The 12,957-nt window shown below is 35.2% G+C and overlaps 1 protein-coding gene across 6 annotated transcripts in view; it reads left to right on the forward strand.

Moving 5' to 3' along the window:
* Positions 1–12,957, forward strand: part of REV3L (REV3 like, DNA directed polymerase zeta catalytic subunit) — a 216,175-nt gene that overhangs the window by 140,041 nt on the left and 63,177 nt on the right. For 5 of the 6 annotated variants that reach the window (XM_045080200.1, XM_045080201.1, XM_004753515.3 and 2 more), the window contains exons 22-24: positions 8,051–8,192; positions 9,864–10,108; positions 11,193–11,301. In XM_045080200.1, coding sequence (XP_044936135.1) covers positions 8,051–8,192; positions 9,864–10,108; positions 11,193–11,301 — 496 coding nt within the window. Of the gene's footprint in view, positions 1–8,050; positions 8,193–9,863; positions 10,109–11,192; positions 11,302–12,584; positions 12,712–12,957 lie in introns of all 6 variants that reach the window. The other variant, XR_006606812.1, reaches the window with a different exon arrangement.

Here is a 12,957-nt window from a genome sequence, read left to right on the forward strand (position 1 = left end):
TATTGAGCTCTTTATAATTGGAGTGATATCCTTCTGCAGCTTTCTTTATCTGAAGCAGAATTCTGTGATTTTTTTTTTTTCCTGGTTGCTTTCAAGGTTTTTCTCTTTACCTTTACTTTTCAGTAATTTCACTATGATATTCATAAATGTGGATTTTTAAGAATTTATATAACTTTCTTGGTGTTTGCTGTGCTTCATGGATTTTTAAATTGATGTTTTTCATCAAATTTAGGAAATTTTTGGCTATTTAAATATTTTTTTCGGCCCCCCACTTACTTTTTTCTAAGACTCCAAATTACATGTGTATTAAACTATTTGACAGTGTCCCACAGATCTTTGAGGCTCTGTGCATTTTTCTTCAGTGTTTTCTCTAACCACCTATCTTTAGATTCACTAACTTCCTTCTGTCATCACCGATCTGCTGTTAAGGCCAGCCAATACGTTTTATATTTCAGTTTTTGTATTTTTAGTTCCCAAGTTCTCATTTGGTTCTTTCTTTTTATAGTTTCCATATTTTGTTGCCCTGTCTATTTGCACATTAAGACTATATTTCTTTTAATCTTTTAAATATTTTTTTCCTTAGATTCCTGAACATATCTATAGTAGTTACTAAATTCAACATCTGGCTATCTCAGTATTAGTTTCTGTTTAACTGCTTTTTTTCTTAACTGGGTCATATTTTTTTAAAACATTTTTTAAATTTAAATTCAATAATTAACATAATTTATTGCTGGTTTCAGAGGTACAGGCCTATGGTTCATCAGTCTTATGGGTTATATTTTTTGTTTATTTCTTTGCATGATTATATAATGGCTGTTGTTGATATTTTCTTGTACACATTCTGGATTTTTGTTATCTTCTGTGAAGCGTGTTTATTTTTGTTCAAGTTGGTAATTCAGTTATTGGCCAATCACCTTGAACTTACGTAAACCTGGTTTTTATGCTTTGTTAAGGTGATTCTCTGGTAAGCCCAAGTGTTTTCTACGCCCCTCAAACTTGGCAGGATTCAGTCTCCAAACTGTTTCATTTGCATATTGTTAGTGCTTGGTTTTAGGTTTGTCTGGAGTAGGCCTTTATCTAGGGCAAAGGCCTCCTAAGGCATGGTTTTTCTGGACTCCCAGGTAGATGCCCACCTTATTAATAAAGGGATAATGAGGTCTCTCCTCTCTAGTGTTGCTGGGCCTCCAACCTGAGCACTGCCTGAATAGTTTTGTTCCAAACCCAAGCTCACAGTGGCTGCTCCTTAGTAAGCATCACTTGGTTTCATCTTCCTCATTTTCAGCACAGCCCTGGGCCAGTTACTCACAGGAAACCCCCACCTGTATTTCTGACTGCTAACCTTTGCTGCTTGCACAGACACTCAGTCCCTCAGTTTCTAGCTATGAACTGCCTGAACTCTGATCTTTGCCTCCTCAGCTTAGCAAGACAAACTACTTAAATTCTAGCATAATTAGAATTATCTCCACATGGGCTGGGGTTCACTAGCACAGTCTTCCATTGCCTGTCGTTCTTTGCCCAGTTTATCAAAGCAGGAAAGCTAGTCCAGTGCCATTTATTCCATCATTGTCAGAAGTGAAAATCCCCACCCCCACTTTTCTTTAAGTTGAAGGTAAAACAGGAGTAATAAGCTTAGAAAATAGCTATATATAAAAAAAAAAGTCCTGAAATTAATATGTCCAGAGTTTGAAATGAATGAAGTTCTGAACTTTGAATTGTAAGGCCACATGATGGTGAGGATGGAAATATAGCCTCAAAAACAATTTGAAATATTTGGGCAAACTGCTTTCTGAGTATGTCATCTCTGATCTCTTCTGAAGAATCTAAAGGAAGTGAAGTGTGAAGTCACAGAAAGCACTAAGCTTATGATCAAAGACTTACAGAAATAGAAGTTTAGAAGTTATCAATAAATAAAATGAAGCTTTTATTTATTTTTTAAAGATTTCTTTATTAGAGGGGCACCTGGGTGGCTCAGTGGGTTGAGCCACTGCCTTCAGCTCAGGTCGTGATCTCAGGGTCCTGGGATCAGGCCCCACATCGGGCTCCTTGCTCAGTGGGGAGCCTGCTTCTCTCTCTGCCTCTGACTGCCTCTCTGCCTGCTTGTGATCTCTGTCTCTCTCTGTGTCAAATATAAAAATAAATAAAATCTTTAAAAAAAGAAAAGATTAATTTATTAGAGAGAGAGAGTGTGTGCGTGCACGAGCGGGGTAATGAACAGAGGGTGAGAGAGAATCTCAAGCTGACTCCCCATTGAGCGTGGAGCCCGATGCAGGCTTGATCTCATGACCGGAGATCATGACCTGAGCCGAAACCAAGAATCAGATGCTCAACCCGCTGAACCACGCAGGCATCCCAAACTCAAACTTTTAATAATAGTATTAAGTTTAACATTGAAAGCTACATTTGGTGGTTTATTTATGAGCCCTAAAATGCATTAAATGCATATTTTGCTACCTCTAATTAGGCATTATCTAGGATAAGTAATTGCTTTCGCGAGGTGAAATAGAGAGCTGGACCTAACATACTACATAAAGGACTTGAACTAGTTATTAGACCATTTATGTTAGATGGCTTGTTTTACGTGGAGAGATTTTTCTTTGGAGACACTTTGGAAGATCACACAATTTTATTTTTAAATTTAAGTGAATTATTTGCATTTGCTAAAAAAATAATAATTTGCACTTTCTTTCTACAGTGTTTTAAGTAAATAGGCACATTTTTTATAAATTGCCTCGGAAATTAAAGGAATTTGCAAGAGTCAAGAATTTCTTGTATTAAATCTGTTTGTAAAGTATGAGGGAGCCCTGATTATTATCATTTTGTTTTTGTAAATTCACATTTGGTCTCCTGAAAGCCCTTGATTTATATAAATGAGTTAAGTTCTCAGAGTTATGTTGTTAGAATGTATTTTTCCATACCATGTTTAGATTCCTCAGCCAGCTTATAAAACCTTCCTAATCTCTAATATTCATGATCTAGGGAACTCATAGTAGCATTCTTATTTTATCTGCTTTCCAAGCAATAGTTTGGAATACTATGCCAGTTTCTGAGGTAGGAGCTATATGTCAGTAACAGAAGGTTATGTTGCTCAAGAAGATAATATTCAGAATTTTTTTCTTCATTTCCTGGATGTAGAACCAATCCAAAGAAAAAAGTTCAGAGTAACTGAGTTTTTACTTAGACTTCTTAATTCTTTTTGTCACTTTCTTCTTACATGCCCTATCCCAGAAAATACCCTGTGCCCTCAAGATGCTCTAAGTTCATCCATTCATCACCTACCCAGGCCTATCATGAGTAGCTTATACTTTATATTTCCGTCCCTCTTCCCCAAATAAAAACTTGTGTTTGGGTGCCTGGGTGGCTCAATCAGTTAAGCGTCTGCCTTTGGCTTAGGTCATGATCTGAGGGTCCTGGGATGGAGTCCCACATCAGGCTCTCTGCTCACAGGGGAGTCCACTTCTCCCTCAACTTACCCTCCCCCCACCCCCTGCTGCTTGTGACCGCTCCCTCTTTCACTCTCTCGCTCTCAAATAAATAAAATATTTAACAAATAGGTAAAAATAAAAACTTGTATTTGCTTATTATACTTGAGTTTCCCAAAGTATTAGGAGAATGGCATAATTCTTTTTTTTTTTTTTTAATTAAGATTATTTATTTATTTATTTGACAGACAGAGATCACAAGTAGGCAGAGAGGCAGACAGAAAGAGGAGGAAGCAGGCTCCCCGCTGAGCATAGAGCCCGATGCGGAGCTCGATCTCAGGACCCTGAGATCATGACCTAAGTGCCCCAAGAGAATGGCATAATTCTTTAACAACAAAATTACCTAACAAAATTCTACTTTGTCACATTATTTTTTTAAAGATCACAATGTCACATGCAGCCAAATGTTTATAGCAGCAATGTCCACAATAGCCAAACTATGGAAAGAGCCTAGATATCCATCATCAGATAAATGGATAAAGAAGTTGTAGTATAGGGCGCCTGGGTGGTTCGGTGGGTTAAGCCACTGCCTTTGGCTCAGGTCATGATCTCAGGGTCCTGGGATTGAGTCCCACATCGGGCTCTCTGCTCAGCGGGGAGCCTGCTTCCTCTTCTCTCTCTCTGCCTGCCTCTCTGCCTACTTGTGATCTCTCTCTGTCAAATAAATAAATAAAATCTTTAAAAAAAAAAAAAAAAGTTGTAGTATATATATATATAAATATATATATAAATATATATATATATATATATATATATATACACACACAATGGAATATTATGCAGCCATTGGAAAAAAAATGAAATCTTGCCATTTGCAATGACGTGGATGGAACTAGAGGGTACTATGTTACGTGAAATAAGTCAAACAGAGAAAGACAATTATCATATGACCTCACTGATGTGAAGAATTGGAGAAATAAGACAGAGGATCATAGGGGAAGGGAGGGAAAAATGAAGCAAGATGAAACCAGAGAGGGAGACAAACCATAAGAGACTCTTAATCTCAGGAAACAAACTGAGGGTTGCTGGAGGGGAGGAGGGTGAGAAACATTGGGGAGAGTATTTACTATGGGGAGTGCTGTGAATTGTGTAAGACTGATGAATCACAGACCTGTACCCCTGAAACAAATAATACATTATATATGTTAATAAAAAAAAATAAAGACCACAATGTAATTCCATTCTCTTTTTATACCATTGTGGCGACCCAAATAGGACTAGAAAGTAGGATTGAAGGTGATCTTATTTTCTTTTTTTAAAGATGTATTTATTTATTTTAGAGAGAGAGCAAGCAGGAAGGAGGAGTAGATGGGCAGTGAGAGAGAGAGTTCCAAGCAGACTCTGAGCTAAGCACGGAGCCCAACACAGGGCTTGATCTCATGGCCCTGAGATCGCAACCTGAGCTGGAACAAAGAATAGGTCATTTAACCAATGATCCACCCAGGTGCCCTGTGAAGGTGATCTTATTTTAAAAGATTGCTCTTTTAATTTAAAAAGTCCACTTTTTAAATACTTTCAAAATGTCAGGAAAGATAAGGAGTGATGTCAGCAAGATGGTGGAGTGGGAAGCCATAGATCCTCTTTCCCCTATAAACACACTGATTCAGCAACAATTCACAGACAAACTTCCTTTGTGAGAAATCCAGAAACTAATTGAAAGACTCCTGTGCCCTGGATGAATGCTGAACCAGAATCACCAAAGCTGGAGGGAGATTTAAGACACCCTCTTACCAGAGTCCCTGCCTCTGGCTCAGAGCCATATGATCACAAAATGGCCCCCAGCTCTCTGCTCCCACAGAAGAAGGGTTGGTTCGCATATCGGCACCCCAACTTTTCCAAAGGGGCTCTGACAAGTTCACCAGTCTAGCTGCAGAGCCAAATGGAGATGGTGGTATGGGCTGATAGATGCCATAGATCCTTCTCCACTGCTTAGCACAAAGTGAGTGGATGACAAATACCACCTCTCAGCTTACCCCCTGGAGAGAGAAAGAGATCCGTGCATCCAGTACCCTAAGTCCTGCACAGCTACACAGAGAACTGCCGTCTGTCTTTCCAGTCTTGGAGCTCTGACAGGTTCAACAGAAAAAAGACAGTGGTTTGGACTATCAGACACCATAACTCCACCTTCTGCTCAACAGAGAGTAGGTAAACAGAAACCACAACTGCCCGCTTCTACCTGGAAAGTGAATGAGTTGGTAGAGGCCCCCAGAATCTCTGGCTGGAATGAGTGGTGGAGACCTCCTATATGAGGCTAGTCCATGACTGGGAGAAGTGCCTGCTTTGTCTAATGTGGGACACCAGCATGGAAAGTTGAGGAAAATGAGGAACCAGGCAAAGATACTCCATACAAAGGAAAATAAATATCCAGAAACTGACCATAATGAAGCACTTACATGATTATTACATATTAATATACATACTGTACCAAATATACATATTATACAGTATTATTACCTTGACAGTCTAAAAAATACATTAAAATGTGATAGAATTTTTTACCTGTCAAACTAGTAATCACTTAAATATTATAATCCCCAATGTTGGCAAAGATGCAAAGAAAACAAGCACTTTATCATCATTAGCTTGAATGTAATTTATTAAAGCCTTTTGGAAAGCAGTATGCACTACATATTAAAAACTAAACCATAACAGACCTTTTGACCAAATCTAGGAATTTATCTTTTTTTTATATATATTTTATTTGGAAATATTTCAGTATCAGTTCATAGATGTAGCTATGAAGATGTTCATCACAGCATTTTTTATAGTAATGAAAGATACTCAATAACAGAGCCATTGAATTATAATTGTAATAGTACATTCAATAGATATAAAAATATATAAGCATGTAGAAATAGTCACAATATATTGTTAGAAATGCAACTTATAGAACATTTCTTTTTGTCTATTTAAAAATTGAATATAAAATTTTTAAGACAGGTTTTTGTTTAATTCTTTTTAACAGTTTTACTCAGAATTCACATACCGTATAAGTCATCCATTTAAAGTGTACAGTTTAGTGATTTTCATGTATTCAGTTGTGCAACCATTACCACAGTAAATCTTAGTATTTGCATTACCCCAAGAAGGAACCCTGCATCTCCTAGTCATCACCCTACTGTCCTCCCTTCTCTGCCCCCATCCCTATTAATCTGCTTTCTTTCTCTGCAGATTTGCCTGTTCTGGATATTTCCTATAAAAAGATTCACGCAATATGTTGCCTTTTATAGCTGACTTAGTGTGTTGTTCAGATTAATTCATATTGTAGCATGTGTCAGTACTTCATTTCCTTTTATTGCCAAATAATAGTCCATCATATGGATATATATCACATTTTGTTTATTCATTCATCAGTTGATGGACACTTGGGTTATTTCCACTTTCTGGCTATTTCGAGTAGTGCTGTTAAGAACATTTGTATTGGATTTTTGTGTAGATGTATGTTTTCATTCTTGGATATATACTGAGGAGGGGAATCAGTGAATTCTATAGTAACTCTATGTTTAACAGTTTGAGGAACTGCCAAACTGTTTGCCAGTGCAACTGCACTATTTTACATTCCCACCAGCAGTATATAAGGGTTATAGTTTCTCCATACCCTCTCTAATACTTGTTATTATCAGTCTTTTTTATTATAGGGTGATTTTTTTTCTCCTTCATGTTCATTTTCCAGTATTTCTGTATTAGTCATGTATCATGACTTTTAAGACTTTTTTTATTGAACAGTTATATGACTGTATTGTTCTAAAAGCCATGTAATTAAAGGTTGCAAAATATTTGAACGTTACTTTCATTAAATGAATGAAGTTTATTCTTTTTAATATACCTTTAGATCATTTTTACATTTTAATACTCAGTCAAAACTTTTGTTCCTAGGGAGCCTGCTTTCTCCTCTCTGCCTGCTTCTCTGCCTACTTGTGATCTCCATCTGTCAAATAAATAAAATCTTAAAAAAAAAAAAAAAAACTTTTGTTCCTGGCTTTGGTGGAAGGTTTTTTGTTGTTGTTTGATTATTAACAACAAAGGCAGGGTAAAGAGATCAATTTATGTAAAGATTTAAATCACAAAGAACAGAATATTTGTGTGTTCACAGAAAATACTGATTTGACATATATTTACCCCAGGTATAATCTCATTATTTTCCTAAATCATCAACAAATTAATGTGTTTCTTCCCATGAACAGTTAGTAGGCATGCTTTTAGGCTGGTATTGGTAGTGGTAACCCAAAGCCTCCACATTCTTTAAAAACCTATAGAGACAGCAGTAGCACCTAAGAAAGTGTTAATTTCTTATAATAAAAATAGAGTAACAACAAGCAAAATACTGAGAATAATTATCCTTACAAGTACTACTTTAAAGTTGGTGTATTTTCACTAGGTTTTATGCCTTTGAAATATATGAAATTTTCTAATGTTTAACTCCTTTACATATTTTGCTAATGGCTCACATCATGACTGCCTAGTTAAATCCTCGTTTTTAATGTGTAGGTTTTGGCAAAATTAAAAGTACTAGTTTCAAGCATCCACACTTTTCCCTAATGTTCATAGCATGGATTCTCTTTTTTTAACAGATGGAAAATGGTTGATCACTATATTAGCCGTGTCCGTGGAAATCTCCAGATGTTAGAACAGCTGGACCTGATTGGGAAAACCAGTGAAATGGCTAGACTTTTTGGCATTCAGTTTTTACATGTACTGACAAGGGGTTCACAGGTAGGAAATCAATTTTCTTACACACTTGAGAGTTCTATGTGAGTGATATACTTTTGTGATATTTGCGGTAATGTGATATTTTGAACTTTCTATGTGGTACTAATATATAGCTGATTAATCAAATCTTATCATTTTATTTTCTGGAAAAGCTCTAATTTCACTTAACAGCTCCATTTTTTATTTTCTCTCCATGCCAACTTTCTGACCACTGCTAAGTTTTTCATGCTGTTAAAAAACTAAATGACTGTGTCCCTGGGATGATATTTTGATCCTGAGTATTGTCAATGTGATTAGGGAAGCCTTCAAAACCCCTTAAAACTAGGGAAGAAGCAGCAAAGAAAGTCTGCCTGTCTTTTGTTTTACATTCCTAATTTCATCATGTTGTAATTCCCAAATAAAAGTTGAATGTAAAAAGGAAGAGGATTTGGGAATCAATATAAGTAACTGTATCACTTTTTTAAGAAGTTAAAAATAGGATCTTAGAAGTAATTTAATTCATAAGTTTTTAATTAATTATATGAGAGATTTTGTCAAATGCATCACCCAAAAAGATTTCATGCATTCATTCAATAAATATTTATTTGAGTACCTTTAGTGTGTTAAATAAACACTAGGCATCAGGGATACTACATCCATTCACTCAGGTTCCTTACCTCATAGAGTCTTTTATTTTTAATTATTTTAATTAGTGTAGGTCTGTAACATTTCTCCATTCTACCAATTCACTAAATATAGCAAAAATAGAGTTCTAATTACTTTGACATGTTTATTAAAAGGCAAAGTATGTTTATTTAATTATATTGCTTATAAGCTATTTGTACCCTCCACAAATTTTTTAAATGATTTGAGCTAGCTTTATAATAAGGGGCAAAGATACTTGAAAACAACATGAGAACATTTCTGTGAACCCATTCTGGCTCTTGTGAGTGCTTTCCTTTTCTAATACTTCAAGCCATCTACTTAATAGTGGTTATTATAAACAATCAGTAATTGTTTGATTTAATTTTGTTAGGGACTGGTATGAAGTTTACTACCTTTCAATTCTGAAATCCTTGTGTTTCCTTCTTGGAAAATTGGAATAACATTTATCCATCTCAAGTCTCCTGACTTTCATTCTCTAATTTTCTCAAATAAAGTTCTCAGAGATCATTGGCCAACTTTTCAATGCAACTGTTAAACTATACAGTCTTTGCCACACTATGTTTATTATACATAGATGTTTTTAAATATAAAAAGAAATCTAATTTTGTCTCCTGTCTTTCCAAAATTTGACTTGTTGTATAAGTTATTTGATGTATTTTACAGCTTTTATAAAAGTTATAGAAATATAGGAAAAGGATTTATGAATGTCTTTTATAGGCACCTGAAAACTGACTAAATAACCCATAGTCTACAACTGTATTATAAAAACGTATCCTTGGTGCACCTGGCTGGCTCAGTCCATGAAGCATCCAACTCTTGACCTCAGTTCAAGTCTTGATCTCAGGTCCTAAGTTGAAGCCTCATGTTGGGCTCCATGCTGGGTATGGAGCATACTTTAAAAACCTATAAGAATGCAGCTTTATTCAGAAGAGGAGAACATCCCCTAAATGATTATCATATATTCAGAGACCAATATATTTCTATTTAAACTGTTTTTCTTTTCTTCCTACTTCCCCTCTTTTCCTGCAGTACCGTGTGGAATCAATGATGTTGCGTATTGCTAAACCAATGAACTATATTCCTCTGACACCTAGTGTACAGCAGAGATCCCAAATGAGAGCTCCACAGTGTGTTCCCTTGATTATGGAGCCTGAATCTCGCTTCTACAGCAACTCTGTTCTCGTTTTGGATTTCCAGTCACTATATCCTTCGATTGTGATTGCATACAACTACTGTTTTTCCACCTGCCTTGGCCATGTGGAGAACTTGGGAAAGTAAGGGTTTTTGGTTTGTTGTTGTTGTTTTTTTTTTTTTCATATTTGTAATTATGTTGTTGTGCTTTGTACTTCTTACTAAAATTAGACTTTGAGTGTCTCTTTGCACTTGATACTGTCCTTTTGAGCAAGAGCAAGATGAATGGGCTATAGCACAGCTAATTCATTCTTTGTAGTTACCTTACTAATTGACTGGATAATTTGTATGACTAATTCAGCATCATGAATGGATGACTCGTGAATAGATCAGTCTTGCAACTTATTTGTTTCATTCTCCATGTACATCCATTTCAGTGGAATTGTTTGAGGATTATGATCTCCTATCTCCAGCTGTCATCTCCTCTTAACCTCTTAAAAATAGTCAGGAATGGGTGTTTGAGGCCTTCGGCTATGATCTCCTCCCGCATCTCCAGCCTGCTTCCCTGTCATCTCTCCTGCCCTCTAATTTTTCTCTCTCAAATAAAAAATAAAATCTTTAGTCAGTGATATTTTTAAGTTAAATTGTTAAGTGTTGGGTTTTATTTACTCATGTCAACCAAATTTTATAAACTAAATAAGAATAACATTTTTAATGTTCAAACGAGTATATATTATTCTCATAAGAAATACAGAGTTTTCCTTTATAATAATGATTTTTATGTATTTAAAACCAAGTTACAGTGTTAGCCTAGAGCATACTCATTCCTTCATAGAAAATATTCATGGAAATAATATTAGTAATCCTGTCTTTTTATTAAGAACAGAAATTTGGAAAAGTTATTTAAAATATTTTTATTTAAGGCTTAAATTTTTCTTTAAGGAACTTAGTGTAAAGCGGTCACATGTTGAGTTGAAAGTTGGTATTCAGTATAGATATTGCCCATAAGTTTTAGGATAATGCCATTTAAGAAGGTTTTTTTTTAATAAATTGTGAATATTTAAAGAACTGCTATTTGGTAATATACCAATTACGAAGTAAATTAATTCATGTTTAGAATTCACTTGAAAATGAATTTCTACTGGAGTTCTTAGATTCCTAAAATTGTCTAGTATCACTGTTCTATGATTTGAGAAAGTATTTGCTTAATGTTTTCTTTCTTAATAGGTATGATGAGTTCAAATTTGGCTGTACCTCTCTAAGAGTACCTCCAGATTTACTTTACCAAATTAGGCATGATATCACAGTGTCCCCCAATGGAATAGCTTTTGTCAAGGTAATACTCTCTTGTAAGTGAAAGGTATCGACTGTGGCTTAATATTTGGAGAGCTGATGATTTAGATTATATCCTGTTGGCATGTAAAACAAAGAAAAAAAAAAAACAAGTTTGCTTGAGTATATTGTGTTAAAAAGTAAAGATACATGAATCTGCTAAGAAATTACTTTTTAAAAACCAGTTGACCTTGTTTTGCATGAATTTAGATTTAAAGTCTTTTAGCTGTTAGATTTTAATTTTTAATGAAATACTGAAAGAAATAAATGTGTATATATACTTTCTGACCTCTTTAGAATCTGAGATTTAAATAGCTGTTTGACAGTCACTACAATGTTAACTTATAAAGATTCAGATCGCTTTAATGTGTAAACTCTACTAATTGTTCTTCTACATTATTTTAAATTAAGGCTATCTTAGAAATGATACTCTAATGTATTTATTGATTGCATTTTTAAGATATCCAAACTAAAAATAGGGTCTCTTTTTTCTCTCCCTTCTCTCCCCTTAAAAGAGACCAAAGAGAGCCTCATAAATGAATAAATTAAGCCAAATAGGAGAGAGATCTAGGAGAAGATTATATTGCCTCTCTTATGCCAACTTCATTCCTTTCTCCTTTTTTCCTATTTCTTTACCAGTGAGTCTGACTGTAATCGTGGTACAGTAGGGCAGTTGATGGTAGCATGGACCCCACAAGCCCTCAGATTCATTCTGATGTACTTAGAAAAGTAGCATCATTTTCTACCAGTAAGAGGATGCTGTGTTCAAAGAGTACCCTAAAATTAGATATTTAGATAGGGAAATTCTCACCAGAGACTTCATGACCTGTTCCTTTTTGGAAAATATTACCTCTTTTAACATAATGACATATATTACATTTTAACATAAACATTATGACTGCTTCATAAGGTACACAGAATGAATTAGAGGTTAGAATATGTTTTCATTGTCACATATGTAGTGGCTTGTTATATTATCTCCCTTTAACAGTATTTTTAAAATTTGCATCTACATTTTGACCCAAAATGTAAAGCTTAATAAAACTAAGATTTTTTTAATATTCAGAAGTGTGATTATCCTTATACCTAAGATTTTAATTGTTCAGTCCAACATGCATTACCTTGCACGTGTCTGTGAATCATCTTCAAAGTTAATACTGTTTTGTGGTTTTTCATTCCTACTGGAGTTCTCATAAATTCTCCCTAGTCTTGATTAATACAAATGATTTTTTTATTTTTTTTGGCATCAACAAATTTTATCACCTCACTATTCATCCCCTCTTCCAGATTGCTAATAAATATAGGCCGGAGGGGATGGCTTAGTGGTCTAAGCATCACATTTGAAATACCTAGAGTCCCTGGAACTGCAGGTTTGAATGTCAGCAGAGTCAACCCAGCTCATCATTCTTCCAAGGTAGATAAATGGAGTTCCATGCAGATTACTGTGTGGGGTCATTAGGATGAGATCTTTAAAAACTGAGGTTTGTTATGAGTGATACAAATCCCATGTGTCTTTCTGAAAGAGTGGGGGTTTGGATCAAAGTTTTGAACAAAATTTCCCTCTGAACTTGTTGTATGGTCTCTTATGCGCTAGTTGACATCCTCCTTCCTGGAGGTCTCTGAACTCACATGGTAGTGCTACATTAGATTTATGAACATT

This window comes from Mustela putorius, unplaced genomic scaffold, assembly GCF_011764305.1.
Source record: "Mustela putorius furo isolate JIRA1106 unplaced genomic scaffold, ASM1176430v1.1 tig00000450_pilon_pilon_pilon, whole genome shotgun sequence".
NCBI classification, from domain to species: domain Eukaryota; kingdom Metazoa; phylum Chordata; class Mammalia; order Carnivora; family Mustelidae; genus Mustela; species Mustela putorius.